At 47.3% G+C, this 18,318-nt stretch overlaps 1 protein-coding gene across 2 annotated transcripts in view; it reads left to right on the top strand.

Moving 5' to 3' along the window:
- The window catches only part of TMEM241 (transmembrane protein 241), a 381,772-nt gene that overhangs the window by 44,521 nt on the left and 318,933 nt on the right, over positions 1-18,318 (top strand). For both annotated transcript variants that reach the window (XM_063923592.1, XM_063923591.1), the window contains exon 2: positions 11,292-11,338. In XM_063923592.1, the coding sequence (XP_063779662.1) occupies positions 11,292-11,338 (47 nt within the window). The remainder of the gene's footprint in view (positions 1-11,291; positions 11,339-18,318) is intronic.

The following is an 18,318-nucleotide window of genomic DNA, read 5'->3' as shown; positions in this document are numbered from 1 at the left end:
AAACACTCTTTCGGAGTACACACTTGTGGGAGGGCAACTTAGGTAGAATAAAGCCAGTTTGTGCAAGGGCCTCCAAATTGCCTCTTTTTCCTGCCAGTATAAGTACGGACTGTGTGACGTGCCTACTTGGATGCGGTCACTCATATAATCCTCCACCATTCTATCAATGTTGAGAGAATCATATGCAGTGACAGTAGACGACATGTCCGTAATCGTTGTCAGGTCCTTCAGTCCGGACCAGATGTCAGCATCAGCAGTCGCTCCAGACTGCCCTGCATCACCGCCAGCGGGTGGGCTCGGAATTCTGAGCCTTTTCCTCGCACCCCCAGTTGCGGGAGAATGTGAAGGAGGAGATGTTGACAGGTCGCGTTCCGCTTGACTTGACAATTTTGTCACCAGCAGGTCTTTCAACCCCAGCAGACCTGTGTCTGCCGGAAAGAGAGATCCAAGGTAGGCTTTAAATCTAGGATCGAGCACGGTGGCCAAAATGTAGTGCTCTGATTTCAACAGATTGACCACCCGTGAATCCTTGTTAAGCGAATTAAGGGCTGCATCCACAAGTCCCACATGCCTAGCGGAATCGCTCCGTGTTAGCTCCTTCTTCAATGCCTCCAGCTTCTTCTGCAAAAGCCTGATGAGGGGAATGACCTGACTCAGGCTGGCAGTGTCTGAACTGACTTCACGTGTGGCAAGTTCAAAGGGCATCAGAACCTTGCACAACGTTGAAATCATTCTCCACTGCACTTGAGACAGGTGCATTCCATCTCCTATATCGTGCTCAATTGTATAGGCTTGAATGGCCTTTTGCTGCTCCTCCAACCTCTGAAGCATATAGAGGGTTGAATTCCACCTCGTTACCACTTCTTGCTTCAGATGATGGCAGGGCAGGTTCAGTAGTTTTTGGTGGTGCTCCAGTCTTCTGTACGTGGTGCCTGTACGCCGAAAGTGTCCCGCAATTTTTCTGGCCACCGACAGCATCTCTTGCACGCCCCTGTCGTTTTTTAAAAAATTCTGCACCACCAAATTCAAGGTATGTGCAAAACATGGGACGTGCTGGAATTTGCCCATATTTAATGCACACACAATATTGCTGGCGTTGTCCGATGCCACAAATCCACAGGAGAGTCCAATTGGGGTAAGCCATTCCGCGATGATCTTCCTCAGTTGCCGTAAGAGGTTTTCAGCTGTGTGCGTATTCTGGAAAGCGGTGATACAAAGCGTAGCCTGCCTAGGAAAGAGTTGGCGTTTGCGAGATGCTGCTACTGGTGCCGCCGCTGCTGTTCTTGCGGCGGGAGTCCATACATCTACCCAGTGGGCTGTCACAGTCATATAGTCCTGACCCTGCCCTGCTCCACTTGTCCACATGTCCGTGGTTAAGTGGACATTGGGTACAACTGCATTTTTTAGGACACTGGTGAGTCTTTTTCTGACGTCCGTGTACATTCTCGGTATCGCCTGCCTAGAGAAGTGGAACCTAGATGGTATTTGGTAACGGGGGCACACTGCCTCAATAAATTGTCTAGTTCCCTGTGAACTAACGGCGGATACCGGACGCACGTCTAACACCAACATAGTTGTCAAGGACTCAGTTATCCGCTTTGCAGTAGGATGACTGCTGTGATATTTCATCTTCCTCGCAAAGGACTGTTGAACAGTCAATTGCTTACTGGAAGTAGTACAAGTGGGCTTACGACTTCCCCTCTGGGATGACCATCGACTCCCAGCGGCAACAACAGCAGCGCCAGCAGCAGTAGGCGTTACACGCAAGGATGCATCGGAGGAATCCCAGGCAGGAGAGGACTCGTCAGACTTGCCAGTGACATGGCCTGCAGGACTATTGGCATTCCTGGGGAAGGAGGAAATTGACACTGAGGGAGTTGGTGGGGTGGTTTGCGTGAGCTTGGTTACAAGAGGAAGGGATTTACTGGTCAGTGGACTGCTTCCGCTGTCACCCAAAGTTTTTGAACTTGTCACTGACTTATTATGAATGCGCTGCAGGTGACGTATAAGGGAGGATGTTCCGAGGTGGTTAACGTCCTTACCCCTACTTATTACAGCTTGACAAAGGGAACACACGGCTTGACACCTGTTGTCCGCATTTCTGGTGAAATACCTCCACACCGAAGAGCTGATTTTTTTGGTATTTTCACCTGGCATGTCAACGGCCATATTCCTCCCACGGACAACAGGTGTCTCCCCGGGTGCCTGACTTAAACAAACCACCTCACCATCAGAATCCTTCTGGTCAATTTCCTCCCCAGCGCCAGCAACACCCATATCCTCCTCATCCTGGTGTACTTCAACACTGACATCTTCAATTTGACTATCAGGAACTGGACTGCGGGTGCTCCTTCCAGCACTTGCAGGGGGCATGCAAATAGTGGAAGGCGCATGCTCTTCACGTCCAGTGTTGGGAAGGTCAGGCATCGCAACCGACACAATTGGACTCTCCTTGTGGATTTGGGATTTCAAAGAACGCACAGTTCTTTGCGGTGCTTTTGCCAGCTTGAGTCTTTTCAGTTTTCTAGCGAGAGGCTGAGTGCTTCCATCCTCATGTGAAGCTGAACCACTAGCCATGAACATAGGCCAGGGCCTCAGCCGTTCCTTGCCACTCCGTGTGGTAAATGGCATATTGGCAAGTTTACGCTTCTCCTCCGACAATTTTATTTTAGGTTTTGGAGTCCTTTTTTTTCTGATATTTGGTGTTTTGGATTTGACATGCTCTGTACTATGACATTGGGCATCGGCCTTGGCAGACGACGTTGCTGGCATTTCATCGTCTCGGCCATGACTAGTGGCAGCAGCTTCAGCACGAGGTGGAAGTGGATCTTGATCTTTCCCTAATTTTGGAACCTCAACTTTTTTGTTCTCCATATTTTATAGGCAGAACTAAAAGGCACCTCAGGTAAACAATGGAGATGGATGGATTGGATACTAGTATACAATTATGGACGGACTGCCACGGTTAGGTGGTATAAAAAAACCACGGTTAGGTGGTATATATTGTAATACAATTATGGATGGACGGACTGCCTGCCGAGTGCCGACACAGAGGTAGCCACAGCCGTGAACTACCGCACTGTACACTGGTTGATAAAGAGATAGTAGTATACTCGTAACAACTAGTATGACTGACTATGACGGTATAAAGAATGAAAAAAAAACCACGGTTAGGTGGTATATATTGTAATACAATTATGGATGGACGGACTGCCTGCCGAGTTCCGACACAGAGGTAGCCACAGCCGTGAACTACCGCACTGTACACTGGTTGATAAAGAGATAGTAGTATACTCGTAACAACTAGTATGACTGACTATGACGGTATAAAGAATGAAAAAAAAACCACGGTTAGGTGGTATATATTGTAATACAATTATGGATGGACGGACTGCCTGCCGACTGCCGACACAGAGGTAGCCACAGCCGTGAACTACCGCACTGTACACTGGTTGATAAAGAGATAGTAGTATACTCGTAACAACTAGTATGACACTATGACGGTATAAAGAATGAAAAAAAAACCACGGTTAGGTGGTATATATTATAATACAATTATGGATGGACGGACTGCCTGCCGAGTGCCGACACAGAGGTAGCCACAGCCGTGAACTACCGCACTGTACACTGGTTGATAAAGAGATAGTAGTATACTCGTAACAACTAGTATGACTGACTATGACGGTATAAAGAATGAAAAAAAAACCACGGTTAGGTGGTATATATTATAATACAATTATGGATGGACGGACTGCCTGCCGACTGCCGACACAGAGGTAGCCACAGCCGTGAACTACCGCACTGTACACTGGTTGATAAAGAGATAGTAGTATACTCGTAACAACTAGTATGACACTATGACGGTATAAAGAATGAAAAAAAAACCACGGTTAGGTGGTATATATTATAATACAATTATGGATGGACGGACTGCCTGCCGACTGCCGACACAGAGGTAGCCACAGCCGTGAACTACCGCACTGTACACTGGTTGATAAAGAGATAGTAGTATACTCGTAACAACTAGTATGACACTATGACGGTATAAAGAATGAAAAAAAAACCACGGTTAGGTGGTATATATTATAATAATACAATTATGGATGGACGGACTGCCTGCCGACTGCCGACACAGAGGTAGCCACAGCCGTGAACTACCGCACTGTACACTGGTTGATAAAGAGATAGTAGTATACTCGTAACAACTAGTATGACTATGACGACGGTATAAAGAAAGAAAAAAAAATACCACGGTTAGGTGGTATATAATTATACAATTATGGATGGACGGACTGCCTGCCGAGTGCCGACTGCCGACACAGAGGTAGCCACAGCCGTGAACTACCGCACTGTACTGTGTCTGCTGCTAATATAGACTGGTTGATAAAGAGATAGTATACAACAATATACTACTATACTGGTGGTCAGGCACTGGTCACCACTAGTCACACTGGCAGTGGCACTCCTGCAGCAAAAGTGTGCACTGTTTAATTTTAAATTAATATAATATTATGTACTCCTGGCTCCTGCTATAACAACCTGCAGTGCTCCCCAGTCTCCCCCACAATTATTATAAGCTTTTATACATTGATGTGCAGCACACTGGGCTGAGCTGAGTGCACACAGACTGAGTCACACTGTGTGACTGCTGTGTATCGTTTTTTTCAGGCAGAGAACGGATATAGCAGAGAACGGATATATTAAATAAAAGTTAACTTAACAACAACTGCACTGGTCACTGTGGTAAACTCTGTCTGCACAATCTCTCTCTCTCTCTCTCTCTCTCTTCTAATCTATTCTAATGGAGAGGACGCCAGCCACGTCCTCTCCCTATCAATCTCAATGCACGTGTGAAAATGGCGGCGACGCGCGGCTCCTTATATAGAATCCGAGTCTCGCGAGAATCCGACAGCGTCATGATGACGTTCGGGCGCGCTCGGGTTAACCGAGCAAGGCGGGAAGATCCGAGTCGCTCGGACCCGTGAAAAAAAAAGTGAAGTTCGTGCGGGTTCGGATTCAAAGAAACCGAACCCGCTCATCTCTATCTTTTTGCACAAGTCCTCCCGCCAGCAGGAATCTAGAACTATGGAGAGTATGATGGCATGGTATCCGGTCTTTAGGGCGACAGCACTTGGGTCGACACTCATCAGGTCGACCACTATTAGTCGACATGCATTAGTTCGACATGTCTACTAAGTCGACACATGAAAAGGTTGACATGAGTTTTTCACAATTTTTTTTTCTTCCATACTTTACGAGCCAAGTGGACTACGATTAGGAATAGTAATCTGTAACAAGCGCAGCGAGGCACCTTGCCCAAAGCATGGCGAGCCGTGCGAGGGGATACTATGCACTAATAGGAGTTCCCGGTCACTTAACGAAGAAAACGACACCCAAAAAATATTAAAAACTCATATCGACCTTTTCATGTGTCGACCTAGGGGACATTTTCCATTTCAGGTTATATCAATTTATAGATGTATATTTTTTTAATTATACTAGTTTATATTTTTCTCTGACGTCCTAGTGGATGCTGGGAACTCCGAAAGGACCATGGGGAATAGCGGCTCCGCAGGAGACTGGGCACAAAAGTAAAAGCTTTAGGACTAGCTGGTGTGCACTGGCTCCTCCCCCTATGACCCTCCTCCAAGCCTCAGTTAGATTTTTGTGCCCGAACGAGAAGGGTGCAATCTAGGTGGCTCTCCTGAGCTGCTTAGAGTAAAAGTTTAAATTAGGTTTTTTATTTTCAGTGAGTCCTGCTGGCAACAGGCTCACTGCATCGAGGGACTAAGGGGAGAAGAAGCGAACTCACCTGCGTGCAGAGTGGATTGGGCTTCTTAGGCTACTGGACATTAGCTCCAGAGGGACGATCACAGGCCCAGCCATGGATGGGTCCCAGAGCCGCGCCGCCGTCCCCCTTACAGAGCCAGAAGAGCAGAAGAGGTCCGGAAAATCGGCGGCAGAAGACGTCCTGTCTTCAATAAGGTAGCGCACAGCACTGCAGCTGTGCGCCATTGCTCTCAGCACACTTCACACTCCGGTCACTGAGGGTGCAGGGCGCTGGGGGGGGGCGCCCTGAGACGCAATAAAAATACCTTAGATGGCAAAAAAATACATCACATATAGCTCCTGGGCTATATGGATGCATTTAACCCCTGCCAGAATACATAGAAAAACGGGAGATAAGGCCGCCGATAAGGGGGCGGAGCCTATCTCCTCAGCACACTGGCGCCATTTTCCCTCACAGCTCCGTTGGAGGGAAGCTCCCTGGCTCTCCCCTGCAGTCACTACACTACAGAAAGGGTTAAAAAAGAGAGGGGGGCACTAATTACGCGCAGTATTAAAGATACAGCAGCTATAAGGGGAAAAACACTTATATAAGGTTATCCCTGTGTATATATATAGCGCTCTGGTGTGTGCTGGCAAACTCTCCCTCTGTCTCCCCAAAGGGCTAGTGGGGTCCTGTCCTCTATCAGAGCATTCCCTGCGTGTGTGCTGTATGTCGGTACGTTTGTGTCGACATGTATGAGGAGAAAAATGATGTGGAGACGGAGCAGATTGCCTGTAATAGTGATGTCACCCCCTAGGGGGTCGACACCTGAGTGGATGAACTGTTGGAAGGAATTACGTGACAGTGTCAGCTCTGTATAAAAGACAGTGGTTGACATGAGACAGCCGGCTACTCAGTTTGTGCCTGTCCAGACGTCTCATAGGCCGTCAGGGGCTCTAAAGCGCCCGTTACCTCAGATGACAGATATAGACGCCGACACGGATACTGACTCCAGTGTCGACGGTGAAGAGACAAATGTGACTTCCAGTAGGGCCACACGTTACATGATTGAGGCAATGAAAAATGTTTTACACATTTCGGATAATACGAGTACCACCAAAAAGGGGTATTATGTTCGGTGAGGAAAAACTACCTGTAGTTTTCCTGAATCTGAGAAATTAAATGAGGTGTGTGATGATGCGTGGGTTTCCCCCGATAACAACTGATAATTTCTAAAATGTTATTGGCATTATATCCTTTCCCGCCAGAGGTTAGGGTGCGTTGGGAAACACCCCCTAGGGTGGATAAAGCGCTCACACGCTTGTAAGGGCTCTACCCTCTCCTGAGATGGCCGCCCTTAAGGATCCTGCTGATAGAAAGCAGGAGGGTATCCTAAAATGTATTTACACACATACTGGTGTTATACTGCGACCAGCAATCGCCTCAGCCTGGATGTGCAGTGCTGGGTTGGCGTGGTCGGATTCCCTGACTGAAAATATTGATACCCTAGATAGGGACAGTATATTTTTGCCTATAGAGCATTTAAAAGATGCATTTCTATATATGCGTGATGCACAGCGGAATATTTGCCGACTGGCATCAAGTCTAAGTGCGTTGTCCATTTCTACCAGTAGAGGGTTATGGACACGACAGTGGTCAGGTGATGCGGATTTCAAACGGCATTTGGAAGTATTGCCTTATTAAGGGGAGGAGTTATTTGGGGTCGGTCTTTCAGACCTGGTGGCCACGGCAACAGCTGGGAAATCCACGTTTGTACCCCAGGTCGCCTCTCAACATGAGAAGACGCCGTATTATCAGGCGCAGTCTTTTCGTGGACAAGCGGGCAAAAGGTTCCTCATTTCTGCCCCGTGACAGAGGGAGAGGAAAAAGGCTGCAGAAATCAGCCAGTTCCCAGGAACAGAAACCCTATCCCGCCTCTGCCAAGCCCTCAGTATGACGCTGGGGCTTTACAAGCAGAATCAGGCAAGGTGGGAAGCCCGTCTCAATGAATTTCAGCGCGCAGTGGGCTCACTCGCAAGTAGACCCCTGGATCCTTCAGGTGATATCTCAGGGGTACAAATTGGAATTCGAGACGTCTCCCGCTCGCCGTTTCCTAAAGTCGGCTTTACCGATGTCTCCTTCTGACAGGGAGACAGTTTTGGAAGCCATTCACAAGCTGTATTCCCAGCAGGTGATAATCAAGGTACCCCTCCTGCAACAGGGAACGGGGTATTATTCCACACTGTTGTGGTACCGAAGCCGGACGGCTCGGTGAGACCGATTCTAAATCTAAAATCTTTGAACACTTACATACAGAGGTTCAAATTCAAGATTGAGTCACTCATAGCAGTGATTGCGAACCTGGAAGAAGGGGACTACATGATGTCTCGGGACATCAAGGATGCTTACCTTCATGTCCAAATTTACCCTTCTCACCAAGGGTACCTCAGGTTTATGGTACAGAACTGTCACTATCAGTTCAGACGCTGCCGTATGGATGGTCCACGGCACCCCAAGTCTTTACCAAGGTAATGGCCGAAATGATGATATTCCTTCGAAGGAAGGGAATTTTAGTTATCCCTTACTTGGACGATTCCCTGATAAGGGTAAGATCCAGGGAACAGTTGGAGGTCGGTGTAGCACTATCTCAGGTAGTGTTGCGGCAGCACGATTGGATTCTCAATATTCCAAAATCGCAGCTGGTTCCGACGACTCGTCTTCTGTTCCTAGGGATGATCCTGGACACAGTCCAGAAAAAGGTGTTTCTCCTGGAGGAGAAAGCCAGGGAGTTATCCGAGCTAGTCAGGAACCTCCTAAAACCGAGCCAAGTCTCAGTGCATCAATGCACAAGGGTTCTGGGTAAAATGGTGGCTTCCTACGAAGCAATCCCATTCGGCAGATTCCACGCAAGAACTTTCCAGTGGGACCTGCTGGACAAATGGTCCGGGTCGCATCTTCAGATGCATCAGCGGATAACCCTGTCACCAAGAACAAGGGTGTCCCTCCTGTGGTGGTTGCAGAGTGCTCATCTTCTAGAGGGCCGCAGATTCGGCATTCAGGACTGGGTCCTGGTGACCACGGATGCAAGCCTGCGAGGCTGGGGAGCAGTCACACAGGGAAGGAATTTCCAGGGCTTATGGTCAAGCCTGGAGACATCACTTCACATAAATATCCTGAAGCTAAGGGCCATTTACAATGCTCTAAGCTTAGCAAGACCTCTGCTTCAAGGTCAGCCGGTGTTGATCCAGTCGGACAACATCATGGCAGTCACCCACGTAAACAGACAGGGTGGCACAAGAAGCAGGAGGGCAATGGCAGAAGCTGCAAGGATTCTTCGCTGGGCGGAAAATCATGTGATAGCACTGTCAGCAATTCCGGGAGTGGACAACTAGGAAGCAGACTTCCTCAGCAGACACGACCTCCACCCGGGAGAGTGGGGACTTCACCCAGAAGTCTTCCACATGATTATAAACCATTGGGAAAAACTCGACAGGTATTGCGCCAGGTCAAGGGACCCTCAGGCAATAGCTGTAGACGCTCTGGTAACACCGTGGGTGTACCAGTCAGTGTATGTGTTCCCTCATCTGCCTCTCATACCCAAGGTTCTGAGATTGATAAGATGGAGAGGAGTAAGCACTATATTCGTGGCTCCGGATTGGCCAAGAAGGACTTGGTAACCGGAACTTCAAAAGATGCTCACGGAGGATCCGTGGCCTCTACCTCTAAGAAGGGACCTGCTTCAGCAAGGACCCTGTCTGTTCCAAGACTTACCGCGACTGCGTTTGACAACATGGCGGTTGAACGCCGGATCCTGAAGGAAAAAAGGCATTCCGGATGAAGTCATCCCTATCCTGATCAAAGCCAGGAAGGATGTAACCGCAAAACATTATCACCGCATTTGGCGAAAATATGTTGCGTGGTGCGAGGCCAGTAAGGCCCGACGGAGGAAATTCAACTGGGTCGATTCCTACATTTCCTGCAAACAGGAGTGTCTATGGGCCTGAAATTGGGCTCCATTAAGGTTCAAATTTCGGCCCTGTCAATTTTCTTCCAAAAAGAACTAGCTTCAGTCCCTGAAGTTCAGACGTTGTAAAAGGGGTACTGCATATACAGCCTCCTTTTGTGCCTCCAGTGGCACCTTGGGATCTCAATGTAGTTTTTGGGTTCCAAAAAAGCCACATTGGTTTGAACCACTTAAATCTGTGGAGTTAAAATATCTCACATGGAAAGTGGTCATGCTGTTGGCCCTGGCCTGGGCCAGGCGCGTGTCAGAATTGGCGGCTTTATCCTGTAAAAGCCCTTATCTGATTTTCCATTCGGACAGGGCGGAATTGAGGACTCGTCCTCAGTTTCTCCCTAAGGTGGTTTCAGCGTTTCACCTGAACCAACCTATTGTGGTGCCTGCGGCTACTAGGGACTTGGAGGACTCCAAGTTGCTAGACGTTGTCAGGGCCCTGAAAATATATGTTTCCAGGACGGCTGGAGTCAGAAAATCTGACTCGCTGTTTATCCTGTATGCACCCAACAAGCTGGGTGCTCCTGCTTCTAAGCAGACTATTGCTCGTTGGATTTGTAGTACAATTCAGCTTTCACATTCTGTGGCAGGCCTGCCACAGCCAAAAATCTGTAAATGCCCACTCCACAAGGAAGATGGGCTCATCTTGGGCGGCTGCCCGAGGGGTCTCGGCTTTACAACTTTGCCGAGCAGCTACTTGGTCAGGAGCAAATACGTTTGTAAAATTCTACAAAATTGATACCCTGGCTGAGGAGGACCTGGAGTTCTCTCATTTGGTGCTGCAGAGTCATCCGCACTCTCCCGCCCGTTTGGGAGCTTTGGTATAATCCCCATGGTCCTTTCGGAGTTCCCAGCATCCACTAGGACGTCAGAGAAAATAAGAATTTACTTACCGATAATTCTATTTCTCATAGTCCGTAGTGGATGCTGGGCGCCCATCCCAAGTGCGGATTGTCTGCAATACTTGTACATAGTTACAAAAATCGGGTTATTATTGTTGTGAGCCATCTTTTCAGAGGCTCCTCTGTTATCATGCTGTTAACTGGGTTCAGATCACAGGTTGTACGGTGTGATTGGTGTGGCTGGTATGAGTCTTACCCGGGATTCAAAATCCTTCCTTATTGTGTACGCTCGTCCGGGCACAGTATCCTAACTGAGGCTTGGAGGAGGGTCATAGGGGGAGGAGCCAGTGCACACCAGCTAGTCCTAAAGCTTTTACTTTTGTGCCCAGTCTCCTGCGGAGCCGCTATTCCCCATGGTCCTTTCGGAGTTCCCAGCATCCACTACGGACTATGATAAATAGAATTATCGGTAAGTAAATTCTTATTTTATGTAATATTTGTGTAAGTTTTTTTTCTATACAATATGTGTTTGGTGTGTTTTTTTTTTTCTATACTACAGAAGGTGTGGTTTTTTTTTAATTTAATGTTATTTTTGTCTTATTAGCACTTTTGATGTCGTAGCTTAATTTATGTGTGTTCAATTAACTTGGTCTTTGTTTTTCAGTATGTTCTGTCTATTCTGAAATTCACCTATCCTACCCTTTTTCAAGGGTAAGTATTTGTTGATAGCATGTTTAAAATATTATTTTATCTGATAAATATTCCCAGTACTGTATGTAAAATATGTAAATGAAAAGCCAAAGAATGCAGTGATTTGACAAAGATATTATTGTAGTTTTTCTGTCATAGCATCTCCCATCAAATTCTAAATATACACTTTGCAAACTGGATGATGTTGAAAAGAGATGTTTGTTTTTGTTTTTTTACTTTTAACCTGAACCTGAATTGGCACAGTAAGCAAAAAAAAAGATTTTTGCAAAAAAAAACAAAAAAAACTATGCTGATAGAGAGCAGTTAATCATTGTCTGAGTGTGGTTCTTTAGTTAAAGGTGATTCCCTAAAAGATAGGTTTCACATATGATATCTCCTCAGGCATAAATCACCAGAAACGTGTTTTTTAGAACGTTGGCAAAACAGGTTATGCTAAATCATTGGCCAAATCATTCCGGTTGATCCACTTGTACTCCTATAAGCAAATCATAAAACACTGAATTATTGGTCTGGATGCCACTACTATATATATATATATAGCTACTCAGTTATAATTTTTTTCTGCACCTGTAATCTAGTCTCTCTGGGTGGGTTGGAGATGGCTTCCCGGCGGCCGTAATCCCGGAGGTCAGTATACCTACCCTGGGATCCCGGCTGCCAGAATGCCGGCAACGGGGCATATGCTAGAAAGCCTATGTCGTGGACACCAATGAGTCGGAATATCCCTGGTGCAGCTGTCTGCATTCTCGGAAGTTGGGGTCCCGGCGTCGCTATTCTACCACCGAGATCCTGACCGCCGGGATATTAACTACATCCCCTCTGGGTTAACAGAAGGCATGCACATGGTGAGGCAAAAACCTGCATGGAATACAGTTTATTTTCAATTGATTTTGAATATGATATTGTCATTTCTTGACGTATAGCAGCCTTCAGTTCTTTAGACCTCAGCTTTCAGATGTCCCTATTGGCTGTGTAGAGACCTTTTATGAAGCTAATTATTATTATTATTATTATTATTATTATTATCCTTTATTTATATGGCGCCACAAGGGTTCCGCAGCTCCCAATTACCAAGTATATAAATAATCAAAACAGGAAAACAGCATCTTACAGTTGAAGGCAATATAGGACAAGTACAGGGTAAGTAAACATAGCTACAACAGCAGATAACACTGAAATAAGTATCAGGTGGCAGAAGACTGCTGGATTTGGTGCAGTTGAAGATTATGAAAGTAAGAAAAAGGATAAGCACATGAGGGTAGAGGGCCCTACTTGTGAGAGCTTGCATTCTAAAGGGGAGGGGTAGACAGACAGTGGTGACACAGATGGGGAATGTAGAGAGTGTGGAACAGAGGGTTAGAATGAGATTTGGGTGGGTTTGGTGAAGAAGTGGTTCTTGAGAGCCCGTTTGAAGTTTTGTAGAGAGGGGTGAGAGGTAGGGAATTCCAGAGAGAGAGAGAGAGCAGCACGTGAAAAATCTTGGAGGTAGGAGTGGGAGGAAGTAATCAGTAGGCAAGAGAGTCCGCATGCATTAGCAGAGAATGAAGAGGAAGGGTGGGAGTGTAACGGAAGATAAGGTCAGAGACGTAAATAGGAGAGGAGTGGGTGAGGGCTTTGTAAGTGAGTGTGAGAAGCTTGAAATGGATTCTGAAAGGGAAGGGGAGCCAGTGAAGGTCTTGTAAGAGAGGAGAGGTGGACGTAGTGCGTTTGGTGAGGAAAATGAGCCAGGCAGCAGCATTGGGGATAGATTGGAGTGGAGAGAGGTGTTTGTCAGGAATGCCAGTCAGGAGGAGATTACAGTAGTCCAGTTTGGAGATGACCAGTGAGTTGATAAGAGTCTTAGTAGCATCCTGGGTCAGGAAAGGTCTGATGCTGGAAATATTTTTTAGATGAAAACGGCAGGTGAGAGGTGCTGAATGTGTGGTTTAAAGGAGAGGGAGGAGTCAAGGATTACTCCAAGACGGCACACTTGGGGGCTAGAGAAGATAGTAGTGCCATCAATAGATAATGAGATTGTGTGAGGTGAGGTTATATAGGAGGGAGGGAAGATGATCAGCTCGGTTTTAGACATGTTAAGTTTAAGAAAGAGCTGGGACATCCAAACAGAGATAGCAGAGAGACAGTTGGAGATACGAGTGACGAGAGCAGGGGAGAGGTCTGGAGAGGAAAGATAGATTTGAGTGTCATCAGCATAGAGATAATATTGCAATTCAAACGAACTAATGATCTTATCTACTGAGGATGTATAGAGAGAGAAAAAAAGAGGACCAAGGACAGAACCTTGGGGTACACCTACAGTTAGTGGAAGTGAGGGGGATGTTGAGTCATGAGAGGAGATAGAGAATGAACAGTCAGAGAGGTAGGAAGACAGCCAAGAGAGGGCAGTATCACGCAGACCAGAGGGTGGTCCACAGTGTTAAAAGCAGCAGAGAGGTCAAGAAGAATAAACAGAAAGTAATGGCCCTTAGATTTGGCAGCATAGAGGTCATTGCAGACTTTTGTGAGGGCAGTTACAGTTGAGTGGAGAGGACGGAAGCCAGACTGGAATGGGTCAAGCAGTGAGTGTGAGGAAAGAAAGGAAGTAAGGCAGTTGTAGACAATACACTCAAGGAGATTGGAGGCAAAATGGAGAAGAGAGATGGGTCGGTAGTTGGGTAGAGTGTTTAGATCAAGGATAGGTTTTTTAAGTATAGGAGAGATGAGTGCATGCCTGAAGGCAGAGGGACAGTGCCTGATGAGAGGGAGAGATTGAGAAGGTGGGAAAAATGGGAACAGGCAGAAGGAGTGAGGTAGCGCAGGAGGCAGGAAGGGATAGGGTCAAGTGGGGGAGGTGGTGAGGAAAGAGGATTGAATGAGGGTAATGATTTCCTCTCCAGATACATGGGAGATAAATGTCAGAGTTGGTGAGAGGAATGGGAAGGGGTGGTAAGGGATGGGAGAAGGCTGGTTGCTGATGGTCTGGTGTGATGTGATGCCCAGTATGGAGTCAATTTTGGATGTGAAGTAAATGGTAAAGTCAAGAGCAGAGAGTGAGGAGGGGAGTCAAGGTGGAGGTGGGCAGAGGAGTGAGTTGAGAGTGGCAAAGAGGTGCCGGGGGTTGGAAGACTGGGAGGAGATGAGGTTCTTGAAGTATGACTGTTTAGCAAGAGAAAGGGCAGCACATTTTTTGCAGATATCTGGTGCATTTGGTATGCCAGGGTTGAGGTGTTAAATTGCGAGGGTGAATAGTGGTTGGTGGAGCGACAGAGTCAAAAGCAGAAGTAAGGGATGCATTGTATATGGAAGTGGCTTGTTCAGGGCATTAGAGAGAATAGGAGAGAGAAGGGAGTCAAACAGGGAGGAAAGGAATGTGGTGTCAATAGCCTCAGTGTTAAACTTAGTGATGGTAGCCTTAGGAGGTAGAGATGGGGAAGCAGAGAGAGAAAGGTTAATGGAGAGCAAGTGTTGGTCAGAGAGGTGAAATGGGGAGTTCGAAAAAACAGAAATATCACAACTGTAAGTGAAGAGCAGATCCAGTGAGCTCCCATTCACATGGGAGGGTGAGGAGGTCCACTTGGAGAGACCAAGTGAAGAGGTGAGGTTAAGGAGTTTAAAGGGAAGGGATTGGATGGGGATATCAATATGGATGTTAAATCACCTAGTATAATGGAGGGAATGTCAGAAGAGAGGATATGAGGAAGCCAGGAAGCAAAGTTGTTAATAAATTTGGAGGCAATGTCAAGGGGGCGGTAAATGACAGCCACTCTAAGATGGACTGGTTGGAAGAGGCGTATGGCATGGACCTCAAATGTAAAGAATGTAAGGGATGGTTCTGGTGGTATGAGTTGGTAGGAGTAACTAGAAGGTAAAAGGACCCCAACACCACCCCCATGGCGACCCACAGGTTAGGGGTGGTGGGGGATGTGAATGCGAGACCCCGGCAGAGAGAGCAGCAGGAGAAGTAGTTTCAGAGGGAGTAATCCAGGTTTCAGTAATGGCTAGTAGGTGCAGGGAGTTGGAAATGAAAAGGTCATGAGTGGGGACCAGTTTGTTACAAACAGATCTGGCATTCCAGAGGGCACAGGATAGGGAGTATGAGTTTGTGGGAGAGATGTGAATAAGATTATCAGGGTTGCTGTAGTGATGAGGTGAGATTAACTTTGAGGGCAGGGATGATGAGAGAGTAGTGATGGTTCGGGTGCCTGAGCTAGGAACTGAAACTACAGGAGGTGGGCAGGGAGGGATTTCAGTGTGATGTGGATGGGTGTGTGGAGAGATGACAGGGGAGGGAGGAAGGGAGCAGGGCTGAGTCGTGGGGTAGTAGGACCATGGGGCAGAGGTGAATGAAAGTGGGGTAACAGGAAAGGAGGGGAAAGGAAACAGAGGGATGGAGGGGAGATGATGATTGTTTTCCGCCCAGTAACAAAAATTCTGCTTGTTAACGTAGCCAGATAAATGAAAGTGAACGTCATCAAGATATTGCAGTGATAATGCCGGAAATGACCCTTCGAGTGATACCAAACCTCAGAAATAGACTACAAGTGTGTATCATGAATGAAGACCACCATCTGGACAATATCATATTCAAAACCAATTAAAAATAAACTGTATTACATGCACTTTTAGATTATGTACTAAAATTGTGAATAGCATTTACCATGCCTTTTTTGTTAACCTTTAAAATCCCAGATTTATTTTTTTCGGGGCACGGCGGCCCTGTCTTCAGGACACGCACATGGTGTGTGTCCTGAAGACGGGTCCGCCATGCCTCGAAACATTGGTAATAAATAGCACCGCTTTCTTCACTCATTTTGCAGTCTCCTGAGTGCTGCCTTTTGTGGACTTCTATGTATGTACAGGCTGCTCAGGCCTGTCAGGTTGGCACCGGAGCACATATTTGTGACGCAAGTTCCTTAGGAGTGCTGGACCCGTACTGTGCATGTTCATTTATATAATTTTCTCTTACGTCCTAGAGGATGCTGGGGTCCACATTAGTACCATGGGGTATAAGACAGGTCCACTAGGAGCCATTGGTACTTTAAGAGTTTGAGAGTCTGGGCTAGCTCCTCCCTCTATGCCCCTCCTACCAGACTCAGTTTAGAAAATGTGCCAGGAGAAGCCGGTCACAGCCGGAGGAGACGGTCACAGCTAGGGGAGCTCCTAGAGCTTCTTTAGTTTTATTTTTTTCTAAGAGTAGTTAGGCACAGGGAGGCTGTTGTCCGCCCTGCGGGGCTCGAGCCACTATCTTCGCTGACAGGACACTGAGCTCCTGAGGGTGGTGATCGTTAGCCGCCCCAGGCGACCGCTCACTCCCGCGGCATGCCACCACCCCCTAACAGAGCCAGAAGATTTCGGTGGCGAGTGAGTCACCGCCCCCCCCCTGACAAGCGGGGAGCCGGTGTGAAGATGGCGGCAACAGGGTGGGAGCGCAGTACTAACTGCGCTCCAGAGGCTCAGCGGTACATGGTGCGGCGCTGTGAGGGGTGCCCTGTGCCAGCGCCTATACCCTACACTGGTCACAAGCCAGTCAGGGACCTCGGTTACACTGCCAGCAACAATCCTCAGGGGGCGGAGCTTCTCAGAGCGGACCTAGCAGCGTTCAGCGCCATTTTCCTGCCTGCAGATCCTAACAGATACGCTGACAGGGAGAGCTGTCCTTCCAAACAACTCCAGCTATCCTGTGCGGTACCAGGGGGTTGTAGAAAGGGGGGGGGGGAGGCTGTGTAAATACTGTGTAGTCTATTAAGGTACACAGTAAGCGCTGGGGGGTGGTATTATATCTACCTGGGGAAGCGCTGTGTGTTGGTTGGCTCCAGTCTCTGTGTCTCTCTGTGGCATGCTTGGGGGGAAACTGTGTCTGACATTTCCCTGTGTGTGTGTGAGTGTGTGGGTGTTTGTTGTCTCACATAGCCATGTCTAGAGACTCTGTGTCTCTGTGTCCTCTCAGGAGGAATCCATTCCATGTATACAGGAATGTAATGAATTGTCTCACATACTGAGACTGAATCTCAGGTTTTAAAGAAGTCTATGGCTGTTTGGTCAGGTTCTGTTCCTATTGCTTCAAAATCCCCTAGCATATACCCACAGAAACGTGCACTTGCCCAGATTATGCAAGATGACACGGATACCAACTCTGACACAGCAGATGGTGATGGGGATGTGCTGAGGGGGTGCTTGCAAAGGGGGTGCAGCTAATGATTGAGGCCATTAGAGATGTGTTAAATATTACTGACACAACACCTGAGCAGGTTGAGGAGGCTTACTTCACAGATAATAAGAAAGCCTCGCTAACCTTCCCTGCGTCTAAAGAATTAAACGCTTTATTTGAAAAATCCTGGAAAAACCCGGAGAAAAAATTCCAGATTCCAAAAAGGATTCTGGTTGCTTTTCCCTTCCCTGAGGAAGATAGGAAAAAAATGGGAAAACCCACCCATGGTTGACGCATCTGTCTCCAGACTGTCTAAAAAAAGTGGTTTTACCTGTCCCTGGATCTACCACGTTAAAAGAACCGGCTGATCGTAAGATTGACACTACGCTCAAATCCATATACACTGCTTCAGGAGTGGCGTTAAGGCCTACTATTGCCTGCATATGGATCTCCAAAGCTATAGTAAAGTGGTCAGGCACATTACTAGAGGATTTGGATTCAATGGATAGAAGTGACATTTTAATTATTTTTACGTAACATACAGGATTCTGCGGTATTCATGGTGGAATCCATGAAGGACCTGAGTACGCTGACTGCAAGGATATCTTCCATGTCTGTCTCAGCTCTCAGGGGACTCTGGCTACGCCAATTGTCTGTAGACGCGGAATCCAGGAGAAGTGTGGAGAACCTACCCTACACAGGTCAGGCTCTATTTGGGGAAGCGTTGGATGCGTGGATTTCCACGGCAACCGTGGGTAAGTCACCTTTCCTTCCCTCAGCTACGCCTTCTACGAAGAAACCTTTTTCTTCATCTGCATCACAGTCCTTTCAGACCGTTAAGACAAAAAAGTCC

The sequence above is a fragment of the Pseudophryne corroboree genome, chromosome 5 (genome assembly GCF_028390025.1).
Source record: "Pseudophryne corroboree isolate aPseCor3 chromosome 5, aPseCor3.hap2, whole genome shotgun sequence".
NCBI classification, from domain to species: domain Eukaryota; kingdom Metazoa; phylum Chordata; class Amphibia; order Anura; family Myobatrachidae; genus Pseudophryne; species Pseudophryne corroboree.
This window is presented reverse-complemented; position numbering and strand designations above follow the sequence as displayed.